The sequence below is a fragment of the Hyaena hyaena genome, unplaced genomic scaffold (genome assembly GCF_003009895.1).
Source record: "Hyaena hyaena isolate Hyena2069 unplaced genomic scaffold, ASM300989v1 scaffold_1537, whole genome shotgun sequence".
NCBI lineage: Eukaryota > Metazoa > Chordata > Mammalia > Carnivora > Hyaenidae > Hyaena > Hyaena hyaena.
In genome coordinates, this window is record NW_024082156.1 from 3,698 (window position 1) to 30,190 (window position 26,493).

Here is a 26,493-nt window from a genome sequence, read left to right on the forward strand (position 1 = left end):
GGGGGTAGCAGTAGGCAGTAGACGGTGAGCGAGCACCTCTGATTCCGTCGTTGTTACGCTTCTGAATTTTCCCGTCATTACATTAGTAGTGGAATCCTGCATTTTGATGCAGAAAAAGTACCGCCGAGTGCCAACTTTCTCCAATTTAAACCTCAATCATACAAGGAAAGTGGTCAAACTAAGAGAGTGTAGGGCGGGACATGCAGTAGGTAACACGGCTGGGACTCCTTTCTTTTGCTGAGTTCCGGCTCTACTCTTTCCTTCCCTCACTTTCGCTAATCTCCTGGGTTTTCTTCTCCGAGGCCTCCTCCTCTCGCCCCGGGTCCTTCGGCTCCGCCTTTCAAGTTGAGAAGCGGCCGCAGGGCCGGCTAGGAGAGAAGGCAAACACACAGCCCGGACGCCCGCGCGCTCTCAGAGGCGGCCGAAACGCCGGCACCCGGGAAGGCCGCCCCCGCGCGGTGCTCACACACGCCCACGCCGCTTCCGTCCGGCCTCAGGCCCGCGGCCCCGCCCCCTGCTGCGGCGCGTAGTTAAACGCTCGGCGCTTGCGACGCTGCCGCAGGCGTGCTGCGTGCAACGCGCAACCAATGAGATGCCAGGAGCGAAAAGCGCTGCCCATCGAGATGCCGGGAGGGTCGGGCGGCCGACCAATCGCGACGCCTCGCACCCGGATGTGCTTGCCGGCTCTGAAGCCCATCTGTGGCAAGTGTGAGGGGCTCCGCACGTGGGCTGGCACGGGCAGCCGGCGGGACGGGTGACCGTGTGTTTGCTTCAGTGTGTCGTGCGTGGGGCTGGCGTGTAAGCGCCATCTCCTTGGGTTTTGAGCGGGGCAAAAAAATCAGTGTGGTCGTTAGTCGGGGAAAGAATTCCACCGAGGGTGCGGGCACCAGCGTGCGTGGAAGCGCATCCGATGGTACCTCAGCGGGACTAGGAGAGCAGAGCCAGGCGGACGGTGAGACTATGAACCTCTTACCGAAGAGCTCCAAGGAGTTTGGCTCCGTGGACTATTGGGAGAAGTTCTTCCAGCAGCGAGGAAGGAAGGCTTTCGAGTGGTACGGAACCTACCTGGAGCTGTGCGGAGTACTGCACAAATACATCAAACCCAGGGAGAAGGTAGGCGCGGCCTGGCCGTTCTGAGTGCGTGCTCGGGAACGTGGGAGGCGGTAACTTTCCTCCTGCGCCTTGTGGATAGTGACAGGCGTGCGGCCCCCAAGTGGGCCCGTGTTTCCAGGCTTCTCCGCAGCATTCCGGCTGAAGTTGGGCAAATTAAAAATGTTCTTGTAAAGGTTTTCAGATAGCAGACACCCTGCGCCTAGCTCACTGCCGAACTACCAACGTCACGGGGAGAGTGACTTCGTTAGTAGTGCAGCCTAGGTATGGCCTCCTGGGGAGACCCTGTGCTTTTCTGTCACCGTCCGTCCCTGTAGAGCAGACAGTGCCTTGGCTTTACTGACATACGAATCTGTTAGCCAAATCGTTCACGTGGGCACACAGAATTTCAGGCACTGTGCTCAGCTCTTAAGCAACAAGAGCCGTAAGGCGTAAACCCTGGGTATGTTCCAGAAGTGAAAAGTGGTAAATGCAATAACGGGTTTAATGGAGATGGAATTGTGCTGGAGATAAGGAAAAGAGAAGGGAGAAACTAACGTTTGCGGAGGGTGCTTTACGTGCCAGAGGTGCTGGGTGTGTGTGTGTGTGTGTGTGTGTGTGTGTGTCCGTCCGTCCGTCCGTCCGTCCGTTAAGTAGTTGAAGTCAAATAATAAACTCTGTCAGGTTCATTCAGTGTAGGACGCGGAAACGGAGGCTTTGAGATCCAGTTTCTCGCCCGAGGTCATGCGTGTAGTAAGTGGTCACATGGGAGTTTAAACTCAGGCCCGTCAAGTCCCAGACTTATGCACTTCTCACCAAAGATTTCCAGACCTGCTGACATTGGGAGAGAGTTTTCATGGATCAGTGCAGGCTTCAGGAGGCTGATCACAGTGGGCTTTCACCGAGGCCAGCAGTAAGAAGGCTGAGATGTTAGCCAGAGTCCCTGAGCTGGCTCCCTGCCAGGATGCCCCACCCAGTGGCAGGTAACAGTTTTGGCAGCAGCATTCATGGATGAGAAAAGCCAAGAAGGCAGAGCATGTCTTGAAAGGAGCTGGGATCCTTGTCTGTGCCCCTGGTTTATTCCTGTAGGGCGTGTCAGCAGCTACGGGCTAAGTGGGCAGAACTTTTGTTCTCTTGCCCTGGGCAGTGAGAGAAAGGTGAGCGGTTATCCTTATTGAGACCTAGGGTGGCATTTGTGTTTGTGGGGCCTTGAGGCTCAGAGATGGCATGGAGGAAATGCTGTCCACCCTCCAGGCTCCAGCTTTTTATACCGTGGATTGTTCAGAGTGTGTTTCTCTTTCTACTCTTTTGTGCAGGCTTTCCTTGACCATTCCTTGACCGTTTTGTTTCTTAGAATCATTGGGTGTAGAATGGTAAATGCCAAACAGCTCATGTTAGTTTTCAGGATGTTATCATTGCTGGTCTGGTATTTTACTGGTAAGGAAACTGAAGGTTTTTGCCATAAGAGTGATGTGGTATTGTCCTTGGACGCTGTCATTTTGTTCCATCCTGCTCAGCATGGTAGTTGACAGGTGACTTTTTTGTAGGCACTTTATAGTAAGGATAAGGAATTTATCCTTCCTGAGAGATAGGAAAGCCAAAGTACTCAGAGGTTCTTTGCAGTAGTAACAGATCTGAAAAGATGCACCTAGACTCCTAGGTTTTAGCCTGTGGTTCTGCCCACTAGGCTGACTTGCGTTTAGAGATGAATGTGTGTTTGATTCTTCCTGGCAGATTTTGGGGATCATGTCCATTAGAGAGATGCAGATTCTGTGGGGGTGGTTCATTTGTGACCTTTCCAGGGCCTGTGTCCCTGCCAAGCAAGGAGTCTCTAGTGATTAGTAAATACTCTTGAAAGTCTTTAAAAAGGAAAAGTGTGTGGGATGCCTGGCTGGCTCAGTCAGTGGAATGTGTGGCTCTTAATACTGGGGTTGTGGGTTCAAGACCTACTTTGGGTGTAGAGATTACTTAAAATCTTTTTAAAAAGTAGACATAGATGTGAAGATTGGGAAGGAAAAATGGAAAAGCCTATGGGGAATATGTATTTTTTTCCTCTTTTTTTCTCCTGTTTAGAAAAAATGGAAAAAAAGATGAGAATAATTGGGCGGAAATCTCTTCACACTTGAAATGGTTGCTTTCCCTTGGGGTTTGTTATTTTTTTCCCTGTTCAGATTCCTTCTTTATAGGTATAGCCGCCTCCTGCACATTACCTCTAGCTTTTAAGGAAAGTCCTTTTAAGGATTCCTGTTGAGAAACTCATATTTTTTTAGGGAGAATGAATTGAATTTCACTAATGGTTTGGGAGATCTTCATGTGTTCACTTGGTTTTCAGAAAAAGTGAATTAAACGTTTTGTGATATGGAAAGGCCCCAGAAAGCTTCTTTAATAGAATGGCAAATCTTTGAAGTTTTTGATGACCAGAACCCTGGTTTCGGGATTCCTCAGTTAGAGAAAAAGATGATAATTTCTTGTATGCCACTCCTTCCACAGTAGGGGCTTGTAAGATTACAGAAGTCATCAGTGTCAACTGTCTTGTGGTCTGAGAACAACGATTACAGACCAAAAATGCACACACGTTCTTATCTTTCTTCTTCCCAACCATCTTCTAAGTTCATAAGTGTCCAGTTACTTTCCCCTCAAACTGTAATCTCAAAAGGACCTCATGTGTTGATGTCTCAATTTTTTTGTTCATTTATTTAAAATGTTGGGCTATAAAATATATTCAGTGAGATACATGAAGTACACAGATGGTAAGTATTTCAGTTTGCTGACCATTTGTATATGTATCTACTCCTGTAACCCGGTGGAACTTTTAAAAATCATGACTCCAGAAATGCCTTTGCACTAGAAGAATTTCTGGCTTTCAGTAATGCATTATTTGAGCACCAGATGCAATTCTTTTTTGAATTTTTACTTAAACAGAGAAACCCATATTGTGTGTAGTATATTCATAGCCTTATTACTAATAGCAGGATCTGACCACAGTAGCGAAAATGTTCATGTTCCTGTCTAGGTTGTCCCTGTCTTCACCCAGAGTTCTGAGTATGTCTTATTGAAACACCCTCTCCCGGAATTGATGTATGTCCCTAGAGTGTCGGCTCTTAGGTTTAATCCTCAGATGTCAATCTATGTTTAATGTCTCCTTTCGGTGATTCTTTCTTGATTCTTGTCTTCTATCTCCCTGTGTTTGCTGTGGTTTCTCTGTACTTAGGACTAGGATGTGGGCCTTTTGTTTTCCTGTGATTTCTGGAACTTGGATGTATTGCCCTCACTTGGTTGAGGTGTCTGAGAGGGCAGGTGTGGCCTTTGGTTTGAAAGCTGGGCAGAGGGCATTGCATCTACACTGCCTTGTGATCATGAGCGAGATTGTTGGCTGTTGTCCTTCCCTATTCCTAGGGGGAGTCAAATAATGCTCATGGTGGGGACTCTTGGTATGATGTCAGCTGAGTGCTTTGGGACTTGAAGGGTCCCAAAAGAACCATGTGCTGGTTCATCTTCTGGATCTAGTAAAGGAAGGATTGTGAGGCCAGGTTTGAATGTTCAGATATAGATGTCAGATTGGCTCCTGTGTTTCTGGGATGAAACAGAGCAGCAGGGCCTTTACATCTTATATCTCCCAGGCAGAGGCAATGATCTGACTCCTCCTTTTACTCTCCCTGAGGCTGGTACAAAACTGTCCCTGAGCAGATAATAAAATGATGCTTTATTCTTTTATTGCAGAGACCCCATTGGCATTGTTGGTGGTCGGCCTGGGTGGGGGCAGCCTCCCCTATTTGTCCACGATCATTTCCCGAGGTCCTGCATTGATGCTGTGGAGATCAACCCCTCCATGTTGGAGTGGCTACCCAGTGGTTTGGCTTCTCCCAGAGCGACCGGATGAAGGTCCACATTACAGATGGCCTCCAGCCTGACGGAAAGAGAAGGTACTGCAGTTTGAGAATTTGGAGGGGTGTTCAGAGAAGAGTAATCCAAGTTTGTCAGGCCTGCAAGGACCTCTAGAATTCCTCTGTAAGAGAGCAGCATTAGGATCGTCCCAGTCTTTCACCTATTCGATTCTTCATTCATTGGTTGACCTTGATTCAGTAAATATAGAGTGCTAGCCATATGCTTAGCACTGTGCTAGAAACAGTGTCATTTCTGGGGCACCTGGGTGGCTCCGTTGGTTAAGAGTCTGACTCTTGATGTCTGCTCAGGTCATGATCTTATAGTTGTAAGATTGGGCCCAACATTGAGCTCTGTGCCAGGTGAGGACCCTATGCAAGATTCTCCGTCTCCCTTCCCCTCTCCCCCACTCTCTTCCCCACCAAAAAATAAATAAATAAATAATAAGAACAACAACAATGAAAAAAAAAACCCCACACCATCTCTGCCTTTGCTAACAGATCAGTGGGGCTTGTCTCCTGATTCTCTTCTGACCCGGTGCCCTTGCCACTTCCTCACCCTCCCATGAAATCTAATATCTGTAGTCCGATGAGTAGAAGGGGAAGAAAATGTGGGATGTGTGTTGGGAGATGTTTTTGTAAATCTTTCAGTTGGAGATGAAGCGAGAGACAGAGCCAAAGAGCATTCATGTAGATTGGTGAGGGTAAACCCACTGCGGAGCTCTGGGCAAACGTGTGTTTGATCATTGTAACCACTGTGTAGGGGTTCTCTGGGCAGCGAGTGAGTAGAGCCCAAGCAGGGTGGCTACCCATGACAAAGAATTATCTGGCCCCTGGCCTCTCCAGGCACTTTACCTATGCTGGGTGGCTGCAGAGGGCCCATGATGTGCTTTGTCATCTCAGGGACTGTGGCTGGAACCTTACAGATCTGTGGACTTCTTACTTAGTGAAGAACCACATGCTCAGCCTCCAGGGTGGTAGGATCCTGTAACCCTGAAGCCATTAGGAGGGATTAGCTTTAAACTTGAATATTCAGGGGCGCCTGGGTGGCTCAGTTGGTTAAGCGTCCAACTTCAGCTCAGGTCATGATCTCATGGTTCATGGGTTTGAGCCCCATGTCGAGCTCTGTGCTGACAGCTCAGAGCCTGGAGCCTGTTTCGGATTCTGTGTCTCCCTCTCTCTCTGCCCCTCTCCCACTCATGCTGTGTTTCTCTCTGTCTCAAAAATAAATAAACATTTAAAAATTAAAAAAAACCAAAACCTTGAATATTCAGTTCACGTTTGGACTGACTGAGTGATTGGGTTTCCTACTTCTTTGATAATGAGTGCTCCCTGATGTGTCCTTTTGGAAGATACTCAGCCCCCTCACCAGATAGAGTCTAGAATTTTCCTGATTTATCTTCAAGGGGAGTATTCACATTTTTTAAATTAATGGCTTGGGATAAAGCAAATGTCAGTATGCCATTAAGCCCTCTTCTTTTACCTTGCTCACCAGACATTGTCTTGTTTTAGGTTTTCCACTACCCTGAGCTTGTGCTGTGTTCTGACAGCTGGCCTTGGGTTGCCATGGCTACTCCAGGCCTATGGAGCTTTGGTCTGATCTCAACCACCTGAATGTCCTCATGGTGAAGAAATCTCTCATTCAAAATACTTCAGCAGTCAAGGCTCCTGGGCATCTGTTGTGGAGGTTAACCAGGCCATCCTGTCTTACCAAGGAAGTCCGTATACTTCCAACATTACCTTTAAGAGTATAAAGCCTATTTTGTGATTCAAGTTTATAACAGGCAGATGTCCTGTATCCCCAATAGCCCAATGTGTCCTGTGCTTTCACAACACTTACTCTGTCCCAGGTGCCTGGCTTCCTTCATTTAAGCAACCTGTACATGATAAGTACATACTGTGTGTGCTGTCCTAGGGCAGCTGGAGCCCTCCAGGCCTGTAGAGCTAGGGCCCATCTTCAACCACCTGCATTGCCTCAAGTGTGGAGTGAACCCACCCACTGAACATTACTTGGAGGCAGTTGCTGACAAGAGTGGCTGTCAGTCCCTGTGTGGACTGTCTGCTAGGGTCCCTGGCGTCTGCAGCAGTCGGGCTTCGCAGGTGTCTCCTATTGGAGGATGCCCCTGACAGCCCATCAGAGTCAGCCCTGGCAAGGTGGTCCGGTTCCTGCTAGCTCTGTCATCGGTGGTGGTGTGCACAGTTGGATAACTTAGGTTGGAGTCAGGCAGGTACCTTGTGGCCCCAAGTGTCCATTCCTGCAACTTGGCCTTCTGGACACTTGCCCTATTCTAGGCTCCTGGCTACCCTGACCTTTTGTTCTGACATATGCATAGTGTATGCCCCATTAGCTGCCTTTATGCAGAGGAGGCCCTTAAGGTCTAAGGGACTAGGGCCCATCCAGAACTATCTACATTACCACAAGGGGAGGGACCCCACCCACTGAAAATCACTCTGAGGTAGCTGCTGAAATGGGTGTAAATCAGTCTCTATATGGACTTGCTATTTGAAGGAACCTCAGTCTTCTCTAAGAACTAAGACTTAATGGAGGATGGATGCCCTGTTCTGCCTGTTCATGCTTCTCAGTCCTGAGACAAATTGAAAAATTCCAGCTGTGGGGTGTCTGGGTGACTCAGTTAAGCTTCTGACTTCAGCTCAGGTCATGATCTCACAGTTTGTGAGTTCGAGTTCAGCATCAGGCTCTGTGCTGACAGCTCAGAGCTTGGAGCCTGCTTCAGATTCTGTCTCCCTCTCTCTCTGTCCCTCCCCCACTTGTACTCTGTCTTTCTCAAAAATAAATAAACATTAAAAAAATAGAAAGAAAAACCTCCAGCTGTGCCATCATGGGGGGTGGGATATTCCACAAAGTGTAGGGAGTCTTTGTGACTAGGCTGATGTTTTGTACCCCTAAGAGCCTGCTCCTGTAACCTGGCCTCTGTAACACTCGATCAGTTCCAGCTTTCTGGCTACCCTGACCTGCTCTGCCCATGGACGTGCTGTCTACACTGGCATCGGGTCCTGTGGATCTCTGGCCAAGCCCAACCACTACATAGCCTGTAGGGAGGAAGCCCATCCTCCACCAAATCATGCTAAGGGGGTAGCTGCAAATGGGTGACCGTTCCCATTCAGCTGCCCACTGGGATCCTAGGTTTCTCCAGTGCCCAGTGCCCCCCAGGTGTCTCTTACTGAAGGATACGCTGGCCAGGGTGCCTGGGCCCTCCATGGCGGGCCATTTGAATAACCTTCAGCTCTGTCTTCATGGTGTATACCCCATTGGGCATGTAGGACTTGCTGTTAGGTATAAACCCTGCCCCCTAAGAGTTTGCTCTTGTGCTCTAATGTCTCCAGACCCTCATCCTCCTCCAAATCCCTGGCTTCCCTGAATAGATTTGCATGTGCATGTGCCATATGCATACATTCAGCAGGCTTTGGACAGTCAGGGCCCTAGAGTCAGAAAGAGTCTAGGACCAGACGCAACCTGCAGCATAGCCTCCAGGAAGGAATGAGTCCACCGCTCCTAACTCCCAATAATCACACTGAACAGATCGCTCATAGTCCCCACTTGCACTTGCTCCCTCATTGGTCCTTGGCCTCTCTAGCAAGCAGGACTCCCAGGGGTCCCATACCAGAGGCGCACCTACCAGACACCCAGCCCCACTGACCAGGGGAGTGCAGTGTGCTCCAGCTCTGTCTTCAGGGGCAACATATATACTTGTGTAGCCTGTGACTCAAAATTAAGCCCGCGCTTTGTTCCTTACAAGTCTACGCTTGTGTCAGCCTCTTCCCCCTTGCTACATCCCAGATCCCTGGCAACCCTGAACTCCTTAGCACACGCATGCACAGTACACACCCTTACAGCAGGCTCTGGGTAGCCCAGGCTGACCTGGGAAACTAGGGGCCCACCCAACCACTTGCCTATTTCCAAGTGGAGGGAGCCCACCCCCAAAAATCACTCAGGCAGCAGCCGCAAATCGACAATAATCAGTCGCCATATGGATTTCCTTCTTGATCCAGCCCTGGGCTTTTGCAGTCAGACTTCCAGTTATCTCTTATTGGAGGATATGTGAGCTGCCGAGCCCACCCAGCAAGGCAGTCCAATATCCTCCTCTACCTTCATCAGGGATATGTGGATTTGTGTAGGCTAAGGCTTGCAGTTATGCCCGTACCTTATTCCACATGAGCTCAATCCTGTAATTTGGCCTTTTCAGACCCTTACCCTGGTCAAGATCCCCAGCGACCCTTAAATGCACTGCATGTGCAGTACACACTCCTTCAGTAGGCCTTGGGCAGGCTGGGGAAGCTAGATGCAAGCCCCAACCAACTGCATAGCTACTGGGATGAAGGGAGCCTGCCTCCCTAAATTCACTCTGAGGTGACAGCTGCAAATAGGCAACATTCAGTCCTCATTTGACTTGCTACCTGATCAGGCTGGGTCTTCTCGAGCAATCTGAGCTCCAAGGTGTCTTTTATTAAAGGGTATCACAGCCAGCCTGCCTAGCCTTTCCCTGGCAAGGCAGCTGAGTCACCTTGAGCCCTGGCTTCAGAGAAAATATTCCTCATTGGGTAGGTGAGGAATATGCTTATGCATATGCTTATGATTAAGCATATGCTTTGATCTTCAAGACCTTGCTCTATCTATGCCCAGACCTTCCAGTAAGCCTTATTGCAATATTCACTAGACAACAGCCCAGCCCAGCCTGACAAGGCAGAACTCCAGTTCTGCTTAGGGGGAGTTTGGGTATCTGTGCAGGAGGAGCTAGCAGCTAGGCATAGGCCTGTCCCCCAAGAGTCTGCTCCCGTGAGCCAGCCTCTCCAGGCCCATGCCTAGCTGCTGCATCAGGGTGATTTTAGGGGGCTGGGCCTCCCCCATCCTGAGCACAGGATGCAGGCTCTTGGAGATACAAGATTATCTGCCTAATTTCAAGACCTAACCTATACAATGTTTGTATTTCACAAGAAGGTAGAGCTGGAAGAGTCTTCAGATCAAGGCTGGACAGATAGATGGCCAGGGTACCCCCCAATAAGATGCACCTGGGAGCCTTGATTGCTGGAGAAACCAGAGGATGGATACACACACACACACACACACACACACACACACAGCAGGCAGCCAGTCCAAATGGAGACTTATTGTCAACACTTTAAAGCTACCACCTCATAAAAATCTTTGGGTTGTGGGCTTCCTCCACCTTGGAGCTATTGAGACATTTGCCATCCAGTCTGAGTCCTTAGAGGGCCACCAGCAGACAAAGACCTACTGATGGGGTGAGGACTATGCATCCACAGGCACTGTGGGTCACGGCAGCCCAGGGCCTGGAACAGCAGTGTCCGGCAAGGCTGGGTCGCAAGAGGGGCCTATTATGGAACCTGGAATCTACCTAATTCCCACCTTAAGCAAATGAGGTGGAGGACTCAGGACCGCCTGGACAGGACTGAATCAGGCACACTGGCTGTTGAATGGTCCAATAAGATATGCCCGTGAGCCTCGATTGTTGAGAGAAACTGGGGGCCCAATCTCACAGCCAATCCATGTGGGGACTGGCTGTAGCTCATTTCAGTTTATGCCTTACAGCAATTTTGGGAGGAGGGTGGACTTCCTCCACATTTGAAGCAATGCATGTGGTTGAGGGTTGCTCCTTGTTCCTGGGCCTCGAGGGCCCCAGATGCTCAAAGGTGACAACAGAACTCCTACTGTGCAGGCACAGAGGTCAGGGCAGCCAGTACCTGGAACAGTGTATAGAAAGGTCAGGTCACGGTGTGGGCTCTTTGGGGTTCAAGTCACATGGCTAATTGTGGGCCCTACCTACCCTATGAGGAATGTTCCCCAAAGACAGTACTGGAAGAATTTGGACTACTTTGCCAGGAGGTAGGGGGGGCAGGCCAGAGTATACTCGAATTAGAGGTACCTGGTAGCCTTTATTATTGCAGGACCTCAGGACCCAGTCAAGCAGCAAGTCCAAATGGGGACTGGCTGTCCCTAATTTTAAAAAAAAATTTTAAATGTTTTATTTATTTTTGAATGAAAGCGTGAGCAGGGGAGGGTCAGAGAGAGAGGGAGACACAGAATCTGAAACAGCCTCCAGGCTCTGAGCTGGCTGTCAGCGCAGAGCCCGATGCGGGGCTTGAACCCACGAACCGCTAGATCATGACCTGAGCCAAAGCTGGACACTTAACCGACTGAGCCACCCAGGTGCCCCTGGCTGTCCCTAATTTAAATCTGTCCATTTGGACTTGCTGCTTGATTGAGTTCCAGGTGTCTCTTACTGAAGGATAACCCTGCAAGTCTCCCCAGCCCCTCCCTAAGAAGGCAGTTGAGTAATCTGGACCTCTGCCTTCAGGGGACTGTTACCATGGAGCACATGCCTTGATTCCAAATACCCTGCTCCCATGACCCAGCCTCTTCAGAGCCTTACCCTATTCCAGATTCCTGTCACCTCTGAACTGCACTTCATGTGCATGTGTAGCAGGCACCCCCACAATGGGCCGTGGGAACCTGGGTCCCTCATAGGGTTTTGGAAGATGTTGATAATTTGGAACTTGCATGCGCTGTTGGTAGAAATGTAAAATGTGGCAGCAACTATGGAAAGCAGTATGTGGGTTCCTCAAAAATTAATGGTAGAATTACCTTATGATAAAGATATCCCATTTCTAGGTATATATTCAAAAGAATTAAAAGCACTGTCTTGAAGAGGTGTTTGCACATTCATGTTTCTAGTGATACTATTCACAATAGCTAGGAGGTGAAGCAGCCCAAATATCCACCAGTGGATGAATGCATAAAGGAAATGTGCTGTGTACATACAGTACAATACTAATCATCCTTTAAAGTGAATGAAATCTTTTTTTTTTTTTTTTAACATTTATTTATTTTTGAGAGACAGAGCATGAGCAGAGGAGGGGCAGAGAGAGAGGGAGACACAGGAATCTGAAGCAGGCACCAGGCTCCGAGCTTTCAGCCCAAAGCCTGACTCGGGGCTTGAACTCACAGATGTGAGATCATGACCTGAGCTGAAGTCAGACGCTCAACCAACTGAGCCACCCAGGCCCCCAAAAGTGAATGAAATCTTGATATTTGCTACAACATGGATAATCCTTGAGGATGTTGTGCTAAGTGAAGTAAGCCAGTCACAAAAAGACAAGTACTATATGATTCCACTTGAGTGGGTTATCTGAAGTAGTCAAATTCATAGAAACAGAAAGTAGAATTGTCATTGCCAGGGTTTTGAGAGAGAGGGAAATGAGGAGTTGTTCAACGGCTATAGAGTTTCAGTTTTACCTGGAAAAGTTTTAGAGATCTGTTGCACAATAAAGTGGATATTGCTAACACTACTGAACTGTATATTTTAAAATGGTTAAGAGGGGGGGCACCTGGGTGGCTCAGTCAACCAGTTAAGTGTCCACCTCTTGATTTCAGCTTAGGTCATGATTTCAGGGTTCATGGGATTGAACTCCATGTCAGGCTCTGCACTGACAGCACAGAGCCCGCTTGAGTTTCACTCTCTCGCTCTTTCTCTTCCCCTCCCCCCTTCAAAGATAAATAAACATTAGGGGCGCCTGGGTGGCTTAGTCGGTTAAGTGTCTGACTTTCGCTTAGGTCATGATCTCGAGGTTCGTGGGTTCGAGCCCCGCGTCGGGCTCTGTGCTGACTGCCGGCTCAGAGCCTGGAGCCTGTTTCAATCTGTGACTCCCTCTCTCTCTGACCCTCCCCTGCTCATGCTGTCTCTCTCTCTATCTCCTAGAAATCAATAAAACATTAAAAAAAATTAAAAAAAAAAAAAGATAAATAAACATTAAAAAAGTGGTTAAGAGGGACAGCATCTGGCTGGCTCAGTCGGTAGAGCATGTGACTCATGATCTCGGGGTCATGAGTTTGAGCCCCATGTTGGGCATAGAGCAAACTTAAAAATATTGTTTTTAAAAATCAGGAAATTTAAAATATACATAAATGTAGATGCTAAACTTTCCTCTCTGACAGCCTTTGTTCCTGCTGTTTTTTTTGTCCTGGAGCACTTTTTCCCTTGCTTTTTTTTGCATGACTGATTCCTTCTCGTATTTCTGGTTTCAGCCCAAATGTTACCCCCACCCCCACCCCAGAAAAATTCCCCGACAGCCCTATCTTCTGAAATAGGTCCCCTTTGAATCTTATTCTAAGCTACTTGTTTGTTCTTTTCAAAACACCACAATATATAATTTATTTCTACCATTCTTTTCTGCTATGCTATAAAATCTGAAGACATTATATTTAAGACACACAACTTATTTTAGTAAGAGATATACAGTAAATGTCCAGTATGCTTTTTGTGAGTGAACAAATGAGTCTGTGTAAGCTGGGAATAATAACATGGGATTGCCGTGAGAATCAGGTGCAATAACGTATCGGCAGAGGGCCTGGCACATAATACCTCTAGTTTTCCGGGACAGACGTTTTTATTGTCCCAGATGACCTTTCAAGTCCAGTCTAACTCCAAGATTCTCAGGGATGGTACAAGGACCCTGGGCAAGGCAAGCTATGTGCATGTTAGTAAGCAGAACACCTGTATTCTAGTTAGTAAGACCAACCTTACCAAAAAGTAGGATTTTTCATGCCTGAGACAAACAGGTACAGAAGGTACAGAAGTAGTTGTTTGTTTTTTACTCTGAACTCATGGTATCCCTATGGTCATTCACACCTTATGGAAGAGGATGGAATACTTAAAACAGGAGTTCTAAATCTGGAGACCCTTGAGGACCCTTGGATAGAATTCAGATGGTCTGTGAACTTGGATGGGGAAAAAATTATATCTTTATTTTCACTAACCTATAACAAATTTAGCATTTCCTTCAACTATAAATGGAGACCCTTCTCTACAAAAAAAAAAAAAAAAAAGTCGGTAGTACTAGCAGTACCTGTGATTTTGTGGCATCACAAAGATTTTTGTATCACATTAAAATCCTATATATCCTGAAATACACTCATATGTGGAATTTAAGATACAAAATAGATGAATGAAAGAGAAGACAGCAAAAATAATATAAAACAGAGAGGGAGACAAACCACAAGAGACTTAAATACAGAGAACAAACTGAGGGTTGCTGGTGGAGTGTTGGGTCGGGGGATGCGCACTTGTCGGGATGAGCACTGGGTGTTATATGTAAGTGATGAATCACTAAATTCTACTCCTGAAATCATTATTATACTATATGTTAACTAACTTGGATTTAAATTTTAAAATAATAATAAGTTATTAAAAAAACAAATATAGATATCTTGAAATATTGTTTATGCTCATTACTAATTCAAAATCATGGTAGATGTTGGGTCTGACTCTAGGTTTTGTGGGTTAAGGAGTTAATAAAGCACATACCTTAGTGTATCAAAAATTTGCTTTTAAAATATTTTATAACATTTGTAAGTTGCTTTGCTTTGCAATTCTGTGTATTTTATTTGATGCGTTAAGAAATGTGTCTCTAATAAGAGGCCCTTAGACTTGACCAGATTGGCAAAGGTTCTTGGTACATAGTGCCTTGCACTTAACAGGAGTGTTGTGAATGTTTCTTCGTGGTTGAGAGAATTTTTCCTATGCTTTTGGTACTGCCTTGAATCTATAATTATGCAAAGAATAAACCAGAAAGGCTTGCTTGGTCCTTAGGGAAAACCCGACTACATTCTTTTAAACAAACATTGTTAGAGAAAGATTTATTATTTCACTTTAACTTTTCATTCTCTGAAGAAAGTTTGAAATACATCTATTGAAAGTATTTTGATGATATAATTCCATTCCTTCTATGTAACTGTTCATGTATACTTGTGACCATAACATCTAAAATGGGGAACTATGATTTGTGATACCATTTTAACTCAATGAAGTGTGACTGTGATTCTAAGACCCAGCTTTTCATGGATCGTGTCTTAAGTTTAGAAATGAGTGTGAGCAGTACTGCAGAATTTTCTTTGCTTAAAAGAAAAAGATTAAAAATGAAAAACATGGGGTGCCTGGGTGGCTTAGTCAGTTAAGCGTCCGACTTTCGCTTAGGCCGTGATCTCGCGGTTTGTGGGTTCGAGCCCCGCGTCGGGCTCTGTGCTGACTGCCAGCTCAGAGCCTGGAGCCTATTTCAGAGTCTGTGTCTCCCTCTCTCTCTGACCCTCCCCTGCTCACGCTGTCTCTTTCTCTCTCCTAGAAATAAATTTTAAAAAATATTAAATAAATAAAAATGAAAAACAAAAATATTTAATAAAGGAAAATAGGAATGATAAATGCATATATCTCGTACATATAGAGGTTTAGATATAGCCTACGTACATATAGGAATATGAAGTAAAAGGAGATTCTTCTTAAGTTTTCACGAAATATGTGATCCGTGGCAGAAGGGGAGCTGGTTCAAGTATCTCTGATTGAATTGTACCTTCATTGCCCGAAGAAACCAGGATCCTCTTCTCACACTTGCTCCCCCTAGTCAGAAACTGTGAAAAGCAAGGAGTTCTAACTACCAAGGTGTATCAGAGAGGACCTAAGAAACTCGTTTTTAGGAAGCCCTCCCTGCCTTCTTGCATAGTAGCTAGCAAATGAGCCTATCCCTCTATAGTACTTTGAGTGGCTTAGATATAGTTCCCCTTTCAGATATGATGTAGTAAATTGAGACAGACCATTGCTCCCTCTAACAGTTTAATAGAAAAAAAAAAAAACAAATAAATAAAAAAACATCTCTATGAAACAATCAGAGGATTGTTCAAGCAGGAAGACAGGAAGGGCCAAGATTCCACAGAAGGAACGATTCAGCGAAAAGGTGAGCTGACCTCTTTTCTGGCTGCTTTTGCCCTGGAGACACAGATTTGGGTGCAAAGAAAGCTCCTGAGCATCTGGGCTTTGCCTGGGCCAGGGACCGTTGTGGGGACAAAACAAGCAAACCAGTGACACTTCAGGGTCTCTCAGGACCAGAAAGACAAAACTGCAGTCTTAGAGAGCCAGGATCTCAGGCAGAAGGGAACAGTAAAAAACTGGGGTTCTCAGATTTTGCTGAATTCTGAAGCTGTTTGGGGGTATGATTCTGAGATGATCAAATCACTGTTTTTCAGAGACTTTTTTCTTAGCATATTTATCAGCAGAGATGAGGGTGACTCTTCTTTAGAAGATTTAGAGGATTGGGGTGCCTAGGTGGCTCCATTGGTTGAGCGTCCAACTTCAGCTCAGGTCATGACCTCTTGGTGCTTGGCTTTGAGCCCTGCATTGGGCTCTGTGCTGACAGCTCAGAGCATGGACCCTGCTTTAGATTCTGTGTCTCCCTCTCTCTTTGCCCTTCCTCTGTCCCACTCTGTCTCTCTCTCTGTTAAAAATAAATAAACATTAAAAAAGACTTTTTAAATAAAGAAGAAGATTTAGAGGATAATATCACATACATACCAATATAGCTTACATTCAGTATTTTATATTCCATTTTTAATACTCAATTATTTTATACTCAATAATCAGTACTAAATATCAAAAACTATTAGGTTAGGTGCTTGGGTGGCTCAGTCAAGATATTGGCTCCAGTTATAATCAGTCATGGGACTGAGTCCTGCATGGGGATCTGTGCTGGGTTAGGAGCCTGCTTGAGATTCTGTCTCTTAACTCTCTCCATCAGTCCCTCTCCCAATTGCACATGCTCTCTCTCTCTCAAAGAATGAAAGAAAGAAAAGAAAAACAAAAATACAACTATTAGGTATGCCAAGATATAAGACTCATATGGCCAAAAACCAAGAGAAAAATAAACCATAGAATCCAGCCCATAACTAATCCAGGATTAGATTAACAGACAAGGACTCTGATTAAAATGTTCATAAAAATAGATGAAACAGACAGTTTCACCAGAGAATTAGAATCTATTTTTTAATGGAAATTCTGGAACCAAAAATACAGTAATTGAAGTTAAGAGGAGCCTGGGAAATGAGGAAGCAGATGGAGGGTATCTGTGTACATGGATGCTGACGTTGATTTGGGGCATACCTCAGATGCCTCTGTCACATCTCTGGAGCCCTGTTGTCAGTGCCAGAACTCTAAGATCGAGTGCAAACTCAGGGTTTGTACACACATTTTAAAAAAACCAAACTTTTATTTTATTTATTTTTAATTAAAAAAATTTTAATGTTTATTTTTGAGAGAGAGAGAGTGCCAGATGGGGAGAGGCAGAGAGAGAGAATCCATAGCAGGCTCTGTGCTGACCACAGAGAGTCTGATGGAGAGCCCAAACTCAAGAACTGTGAGATCATGGCCTGAGCCGAAGTTGGATGCTTAACTGACTCAGCCACCCAGGCGTCCCCCAGAAAACCAAACTTTTAAAATACAAGTTCATACATTTGTCTTCAGGAGTATACTGTTGGGGCATCTGGCTGCCCAGTCGGAAGAGCGTGTGACTCTTAATCTCAAGATCATGAGTTCAAGCCCCACATTGGGTATAAAGATTACTTAAATAAATAAAACTTTTTAAAAATATACTCTTAGTACTATGTTGCAGTAAATAGGTTCCAGAACATAAATATGCATTCTTTCTCCAAGAATTTCTCAGGAATTCTCCAAATAATTCTAGGCACAGCTATATTTTTAAGTTTACTATCATGACATTTTAAAAATTAATTGGAAAACTTGTTGCTCTATTGATAAAGGATGATAGACATGCAATCTACCACAACATAGGCTAAAATTGGATAGGATATGGCAAGCTATGGATGATCCAGAAAGTTGTTTTCTAGTTTAACACTTTTTTTCTAATTTTTTAAAAAATTTATTTCTGAGAGAGAGCGAGACACTGTGAGCAGGGGAGAGTCAGAGATAGAGGGAGACATAGAATCCGAAGCAGGCTTCAGGCTCTGAGCTAGCTGTCAGCACAGAGCCTGATGTGGGGCTCAAACCCACAAACTGTGAGATCATGACCTGAGCCGAAGTCGGATGCTTAACCGACTGAGCCACCCAGGCGCCCCTTAACGCGTTTTAAAATTAAAGTATTTTGCTTTTCAGTCAGAGGACTCAAGATGCTGGTGAGGATGTGAAGAAACAGGCACCCTCCTACAGTGTTGGTGGGAATGTAAACTGGTGCTGCCCCTCTGGAAAACAGTGTGGAGGTTCCTCAAAAAATTAACAATAGGACTCTCCTATGACCCAGCAATAGCACTGCTAGGAATTTACCCAAGGGATACAGGAGTGCTGATGCATAGGGGCACATGTACCCCAATGTTCATATCAGCACTCTCAACAATAGCTAAAACATGGAAAGAGCCTAAGTGTCCATCAACGGATGAATGGATCAAGAATATCTATACAATGGACTACTACATGGTAATGAGAAAAAATGAAATCTGGCCATGTGTAGCAACATGGATGGACCTTGAGGGTGTTATGCTGAGCGAAGTAAGTCAGGCAGAGAAGGACAGATACCATATGTTTACACGTATAGGAGGATTAGGAGGAACTTAACGGAGGACCATGGGGGAGAAGAAGGGGAAGAATAGTCGGGGAGAGGGAGGGAGGCAAACCATGAGAGTCTCTTGAATGCCAAGAACAAACTGAGGGCTGATGGGGGTGGAGGAGAGGGGAAGGGGGGTGAGGGAATGGAGGAGGGCACTTGTGGGGATGAGCACTGGGTGTTATATGGAAACCAACTTGACAGTAAACTATTAAAATAAATAAAAGCACAGATCCCTGGTCTCCCCCCCCCCAAAAAAAAAGTATTTTACTTTTTTACACTTTTTAAATAAGATAGTAAGATAAAGTGTATCCAAGAAGTGCATTTTGAAATGCAAATGAAATTCAAATATAACTTTACTTGAATGAGTGATGAGCTGAAATGATTGTGGAATCCCAAAATCAATATTTATTTAAATATTTAAAGGCAATGACATTGACTAAGGCTAAAAGTAATCAAGCTGCCCCTGTTTCCTTTCATTTCTTTATTTTTATAAGTCACAAATTTCGACTGCACATATTCTTTTTTCCCCTCCTGTTACCTTGTAATGACAAAAGAAAATCAGTGCCAACAGGCCAGACTCTTGCTTGTCAATCTATAGTGATAATGAAACGGTTCAAAGAAAAGCAAATCTGTAAAAATGGAAGAACTCTATATTGTTTATAAGGTGACCAAAAGAATGTATAAATATTGTTTTACTAAGAGCTTGTGGTAGACTAAGAAGATAATAAGGAGGCAGAGATTACTCCTCCTCATTTGCTGCCTGGGAAGTGAAACTGGTGTTGAAAGTTAGTGACCGTGAAGTCATGCAGCAGGCTAAGTGCCTGTAGGGTCCCCATGCCCTGGTAGTGCTAAAACATTTTCTCTTACTGTCACTTCCCTTAGTTTCTTCTTTCTTTCGCCTTTTCTGCTCCTTCAAAGGAAACTTTAAAAAGCATAACCTACTCAATAAGTTTACTGTGTGCTTGCCCTGCACAAGATATGATGGAAGATAAAAAGGAAACTGAGTCCACATCCTTGTTTTAAAGAAGCGGTCAAAATCACCATTCTAGCCTGAATCTTCTGAGCTGCCGAGCCAGCCTTTTGTTCACTGTGTTGCCAAGTTCCAGACCTTCTCTATTTTCGTGACACTCCCAACTCTAACACTGCTTCCTTGACCCTTCATGTAAGACCTTGCTTGAGTTTTACTGACCATTTCTAGGTGATCTTGTGAGTTTCCCTAACTTCTTCTCTTTTCCATTTCAAGATCACTCTGTATCTTTATCATCAGCCACTTCCTTTCCCTCTTGCCTCCAAGAAAGGATTCTCTCTCCATCCTTCCCAGAAGGGACCTTTGGTTTCCTTCTAATCCTGATCCTCACACCTCTGCAGGGACATTACCCATCCTTATTTCTGTTTTGATTTTGCATTTCAGTCTCACTCTCTTTGTGGCTCTTACTCCCCATTCCTATGTATAACTTGGTTATTTCTAACAGTACCTTGAGCTGCTCAAACTGCAACTTAGTGTGTCATTTCCCTTTACAATTAGATTTCTTGGAAGTGGAACATATAATCTTCAATTCCACTAAAAAGTAACTCTTACAAGATGCATTCCACACCCATAATGTTACTGAAATACTTCTTGAAAATCAATACTGTTCTGTGAGTCAACAAATCTAATGGCTTTTTTTAGCCTTCATTCCCATCTTCCTCTACCCCCCACCAATTTCTCTGAAGTCTTTTTATTTTTTTATTTTATTTTTTTATTTGAGAGAGAGAGAGAGAATGTGCATGAGCTGGAGAGAGGAGCTGCAGGAGAGAGAGAGAGAATCTTGAGCTGGCTGTGTACTGAGCCCTGACACGGGGCTCAATCCCACCACCCTGGGATCATGACCTGAGCCTAAATCAAGAGTCAGATGCTCAACTGACTGAGCCACCCAAGCACCCCTGAAGTTTTGTTTTTATTATTTTTAATGGTTTTTTTAAAATCTTTTTTTATTATTAATCTCTATGCCCAATGTGGGGCTCAAACTCATGAAGCTGAGATCTAGAGTCCATGCTCTTCCAACTCAGCCAGCCAAACACCTCTGAAGTTTAATGCCAGTAATCCTTCCTGTTTTGTTTTGTTTTGTTTTGTTTACACTGCCCTGACTTCATTACAATGTCTGCTGCTCCAACTGCTTCTCATTGACTGCTCTCCTTATCTCTAACCCCTACTTCTCTGAAGTGCCCTTTCCCTTACATATGTTCTACCTTTGAATTCTTCTTCATAGAGATGGTAGTTGAAGCCCAGGATTCCCATGCTCTGGGTGCACCTCTGCCTGAGATCATAGATGTGGTTTCTAAGTAAGGTATGTAGTCCCCTCACTGATGCAGAAGGAACCAACTCTGTTATGGAACATCTCCATTACATGCTAAATTATGTAGCTTACATGATATTTTCCAGTCATGTACCTCAAATCCACAGATTCCTGGTGTGTTTACTGTAAACAGTCCCAGCCCAGGGATACCTTGCTGAAGGAATTCCATAGATAAGAACTCTTCTTACTAGCAAATACTATTAGTGTTTGCCAGGAAGTCTGTTTTTACCATATTTCTAAGAATTACATCTTTGCTTGCTTTTCTAGGGGTATTCCTCTGTAAAGGGAGAGAATGGATTGCAGATGTGCTGCTAAATTCCTTCCTTCCCAATCAGTGATAGATGAAAAATGGTATTTATTTTGATTTACATTTTAGCTGATGTTGAACAGTTGTTCACATGCTTATAATTGATTTGTATTTTTTTTTTCTGCCTTATGGGAACAGACAGTAGTGACAAAATACTGAAACCTGCAAAGTAGATGAATCAGTGACAATCACCTTAGCAGACTTGAGAAACAATCCTCAGCAGGCCATGAAGCAACCTGATTTACATGGCTAAACCCTGCATTAATAAGCCTCAGGAATTAGAAGTGCTAGTTAACTCTGAGCATGATGTGAGCTAAAACAGGAGGAAAGTTTAAAAATTAATCAGATGTCCAGGGGCGCCTGGGTGTCTCAGTAGGTTAGGCCTTCCACTCTTGAATTGGGCTCTGGTCTTGATCTCAGCGTCCTGAGTTCAGGCGCTTTGTGCTCTGCTAGGTGGGAAGTCTACTTCAAAAAAATATGTATATCAGATGAAAGAGAATTTATAAGAAAACTAGAAGATGAACATCTGAATAATAGAACTCAAGAAAAAGAAAATAAGGTAAAAATGACCAAATCAAGTTGGTGAACCTGGAACCCTGTTCTGACTTTACATCCAGTGCTATTTATATTCTTTCAGGCTTACTGGTATATCTGATTCATAGTAACTGTGAAATGACATTTTCTAAGTTTTCAGAAATATGGGGGATAGTCAAAGGGATTGTTCAGGTGATTAAGGGGTGGGACTAGCATTACCCTTCTCCTAAGCAATCTCACCAAAATGGTTGGCAGAACTAAAAAATTATGGTAAAAAAAAGAATGATTTATTTATAGAAGTTATGCAATGAGGTACCCCTATAGCTCATAATCATACTGTCTTAAATCGTGGGGTAAGACAGGCTGATTGCTATAGGTGCCTCAGACTCTAATTGGCTAAGGCACCAAAGCATGGAAACACTCCATAACAAGCAGATTTACAGACATAAAGTCAACTGTGGAAGAAGAAAATAACTTTAGGGTCATCTGTGGGGTCTGGGGTAGCCTCACCATCATGCCAAAGCATATTTGGAATTCTTTTGGATTACTATGCCCACCTTAATTTAGGCTTGGAAGTTTAAATATGATACTAACGGAGTGAGGGGTGAGGATGAAAAAAACAGTGGACTGGCCATACAAGGGTGATTTGCTACCTGAAACCTGAAGGCTCCGGTGTCTGAACCTAGTTATTTTAGGTTAAAAAGAATTCAGGGGAAAGAGCACGGAGTCCTCGTCCCACATCTGTCCAAACCAGCTGTGCAACCCCAAGTAAATCTTTCTGGACCAGAGATTCCTAATATCTAAAATAAGATGGGAATTAGCAGCCCTCAATATCTTCCTGCTAGTCCAACTGCATCGATAAACAAGGGGTCACACAGATCTTCCGGAAAGGGCACTGACAACCCGAAGCAGTCCTGAGGCTGCGAACCATCCTTGTTTTCTACTCGTCTTCCTTAGCCCTGGGGGATGGGCTGCGCCTAAAGCATCACCACCTGTATGGCTCACGCCCTGCGGGGCTTCCCTGAGCTTCCTCCGCCTGCCCTGTACGCGCTCCCCACGCGCTCCCCTCGCCCTCCACGCCCCACTCCCTCGACTCCCTCGACCATCTCCGCCGCCTGGGCCCGCCCCCTCCGCCAGGCGCCAGCCCGCGGAGCGCCGATCGGCTCGATGAGCGGGGGCGCAGCTGCGGCGAAGCGGCCGACGCCGGGTCCGCGCCCACTGTTAGCCCCCTGCCGGCTTTCTTTCTGCGCTTCACTTTCCTACCCCCGCCCTCCCAGCGCTGTCGGTCCGGAGAGCTGCCCGGAGCTCCCTGGGAGACTCAGGTACTGGCGCCGGCGGTCCCGACGGGAGGGACAGATTTGAGGAGGAAGGAAACGGAGACGACGCCCCTGTCCGTCGCCTACCAACGTCCGCGTAGGGCGGCGAGATCCGCCTGGGGCCTGGGGAAATGCTAACTTCGGGCCAGGTGTCGTGGAGGATTACGACCTGGACGGGGGTGTGCGGAAGGGAGGGGCGGTTGAGGGGGAGAAAAATGGCAATTGAAGGGTGCGCTGGGAGATGCAGAGGGAACAGTGGAGGGCGTGGGGAGGGTTTGAGAAGAGTGGGAGTCACCCTGGAATGTGAGTGGGTATCTTGGAGTAGAAAGGAGCTAAGTTAGGAGATGATGTCGGGGGACGAGGCCTGGTGCGACAGATGGGGGGGGGGGCGGCCGGAGGAGGTGGGGGGAAAGACAGTCAACCGAGTTACTTGCTGGAGGGGATGGATTTATTTCATTATTTAAAGTCAAGGGAGAAAAAGCGCCAACCCTGCTGTGTTTATAATGTCCAGGTGAGGTGAATCATAGTTTGACAGTTTTTGTGAATAACGTCTTCAAGCTGTGCCCTTCCAAGTCACTTATTTCCGTGAAACTGCACCACTTCAAGACTGTTGATGGAGCTAAGGAAGAGGAGTCAGAAGGGAATGGAGGCCGGGAAAAGGGAAACCTCTGCCCAGATTCAAGCCTTGTGTGAAATAAATTACATAGGGGTTTTTGTTTTGTGCGTGAAGCAAAAAAGAGGCCAACGTTTACTAAACAAGTTAGAAGTGTGTTACATGTAAAGACATTGAATAGAAAACCGCCTCTTCAAAAATATATACAGGAAATTGTAAACGTATGGTAATGACATGAGCATATGGTGATGTGACATTTTTAAAGTGAATTATGTATTGCTGGTCCACTCTCAGTTTGAAATGCATCAGGAAAGCGCTCTTATTTACGTATATCCCGAGACACAAATACCTGAATTCATGCGTAATTTTTGAAGGGAAAAATGTAGGTAGAAATATATGTCTGATTTTTGAGCATTCTTTATTTCTACTAGTTATTTGGCCCAAATCATCAGTTGCATAGTTAAGCTTGCGCCGTGTTTTGCTGATGGCTTTTCTGTTGTCAGATACTGTTTTCTTGTCTTCATGAAGCTGGTCCTTGGATTATAGGACCTGATTATGAAGTTTGCTCATCATTAAACTTGTAGCTTTACTGTATATTTCATAAAGATGTAAGCCTTCCTGTTTTGGGGGTGTTAAAGCAGCCCCTTTGTTGGGTTTAAAATATAAATAACATACAAGTATAATAAAAAGAAAAGCTCAGATTTTTCACTTGCTTCCTGTTTTTTTCCTGGATTCTGTAATATTTCTGTGTGAATGAACTATTCTGAAAGCAAAGTATTAGGAATAAAATGGTCCAGATGTATGTGACAGATATAATATGGGATGAACTCTAGAGATGTTCCTTAGGTAGTAAGTGGTTAAGTTTCTGATTTAGAAGCATTTCTTATCAAAGAAAAGTGTATCAATTTGTTTTGATAAGACACCGACTTAAAATATTACTTTTATTTAAAATATTTTTATTTGGTTTATGAAACTGGACTCTGGGCTTTTATATAATATTAACTAGCAAACTGGTGCCTAATTATCCTTAAAGATCTTAAAGGTGTGTTCTTCTCATGGAAGGGGAAAGAGGGCTTCTGGGTTCTTATAGGGAAGTGGTCTTTCTAGAACAGAACTGTGTAACTTGATAGGCAGCTAATTGAATAAATATTAAAGGTGATCATGCATAGCCTTTGGTTAATTTGGGCCTCTGTGTCTACTGTTTCAATCGGTAGAGCGAATATTAGTTACTTACCTTTGCTAAATTCTCTTTTAGTTTCTTAGTGCCTACTTTAAAGGAGGGTCATATAGACTAAAGAAAAATACATATAAATCACTGAGCACAGTGCATACCACATAGTAAAAATTCAGTACCTTAGCTATTAGCTATTCTCATCTTTTATCCATCTTCTAATCCAAGATACTGAAAACTCCTGTTTGCGTGTCAGTTTTTTCTTAAGAAAATTTGAATAAGCTGCACTCTCAAGAATTTTCTTGGAAAACCACAATGCATATTCGCATATCAAAAGCTGTGAAACTTTCTGTAGGAAAAGAAGAAAATAAAACCGTAACCAACAAAACAGCATCCTGGCTGTTTAACCCAGTATTTAATAAACTTATCCCTTTTCTTGAAGCCTAGTGCTGTGCTTTAGAATAGGGTGTTATAACTTACAGAATGTTTTTGCATGAGTTATCTGATCATGCCAACTCCATGCAGAATCCTAGAAATCAGTATTTTACACATGAAACTGAATCATGGTTTAATCAGCTAACAAAAAATGAGAGAACTAGGAGTGTTCTGTCTTCTAATTCCACATTAAAATCTTAAAGCATTTAATACCTCATTTTCTCCACAAATTTTCCACCCTCCTAGGCAATCTGCTCTTTCATTTTATAAAACCTTTCACTAGGGGCACCTAGGTGGTTCAGTTGGTTAGGTGCCCAAGTCTTGATTTCAGCTCAGGTCATGATCTCTCAGTGCCTGAAATCAGGCCCCGAGTTGGACTCTGCAGTGACAGCAAGGAGCCTGCTTAGGATTCTCTCTCTCCCTCTGTCTCTGTCCCTTCCCCGCTTGCACATGTGCTCTCTCTCTCAAAATAAATAGACCTTTAAAAAAAAAACAAAAACCTTTCACTGATTTTTACATCCACTTTCTCAGTTTTTAACTGTTTTTTTTATGTATCAAGGCCTGGCATGGAGGACAGGGTCGCCCAGGATGAGGCGGGTGGGAAGGCAGGTTGAATTTAGAGAAGTCAGGAGGCTCCATCATACAAGGCCTTGAACACCATTTAAATACTTTAGCTCACACACCCCCAAGTCTCAAATCTGATGACATGCATTTTCTCTTTAAGGTGGTGAATATTCTGCTGGGAAACAGAAGAGTACTTCTTGAGTAAAAAGTATGCCTCCCAAGTTCAAGCGCCACCTAAATGATGATGATGTCACTGGTTCTGTGAAAAGTGAAAGGGTGAGTTCAGAATCTTCAGTTTTTAAACAAATTCAAAATATGTTTTCATTCCTTTTGTAAATAATTTGTTTTAGAAAAATCTTAAGTTTATGGCTATATTCTACTTTATATTTTTTTCTTCATAGTAAATATTTAAAAGTGTATGTTCCTTAGATTAGTGACTCATTTGAATTCTGTATCCATTACTGATCAAATAATCATAGCTGCTTTCTAGTCTTTCAAAGAGAATGTTCTACAGATACAAGGGATCTTTTTCAGAACTCTGGGCCAAAATTGGTTGGAATTCAGAATTTTTCCGATTTTAGAAAGGTAGTTAAGTACCTATTATATAAAGCCTTTTTAGTGTCTAGAGCAGCGCCTCCAGGTATATTAGTATTTCTCTGAGAAATGTCTGATTATTCTAAGTATGTAAGTAAAGCTAACATCAATTCAGGTCAGGTTTTCCTCCAAATGAGTTTTGGCTCTCAACTTACAAAACCTCCTAGTTTTTAGAACTTTTTATTTTTGAAATTACAGATAAAAAATTCTTGTTCTATAACTGTCTCAGAATAGTTT

General features: G+C 44.4%; 1 protein-coding gene across 4 annotated transcripts in view; it reads left to right on the forward strand.

Moving 5' to 3' along the window:
• The first annotated feature begins 659 nt into the window (after positions 1 to 659).
• The window catches only part of VAMP4 (vesicle associated membrane protein 4), a 51,276-nt gene continuing 25,442 nt past the window's right edge, over positions 660 to 26,493 (forward strand). For 2 of the 4 annotated variants that reach the window (XM_039224029.1, XM_039224026.1), the window contains exons 1-2: positions 22,716 to 22,885; positions 25,823 to 25,938. In XM_039224029.1, coding sequence (XP_039079960.1) covers positions 25,873 to 25,938 — 66 coding nt within the window. In that variant the 5' untranslated portion in view covers positions 22,716 to 22,885; positions 25,823 to 25,872. Of the gene's footprint in view, positions 1,114 to 4,809; positions 5,013 to 22,715; positions 22,886 to 25,822; positions 25,939 to 26,493 lie in introns of those variants that run through there. The other 2 variants (XM_039224027.1, XM_039224028.1) reach the window with 2 other exon arrangements.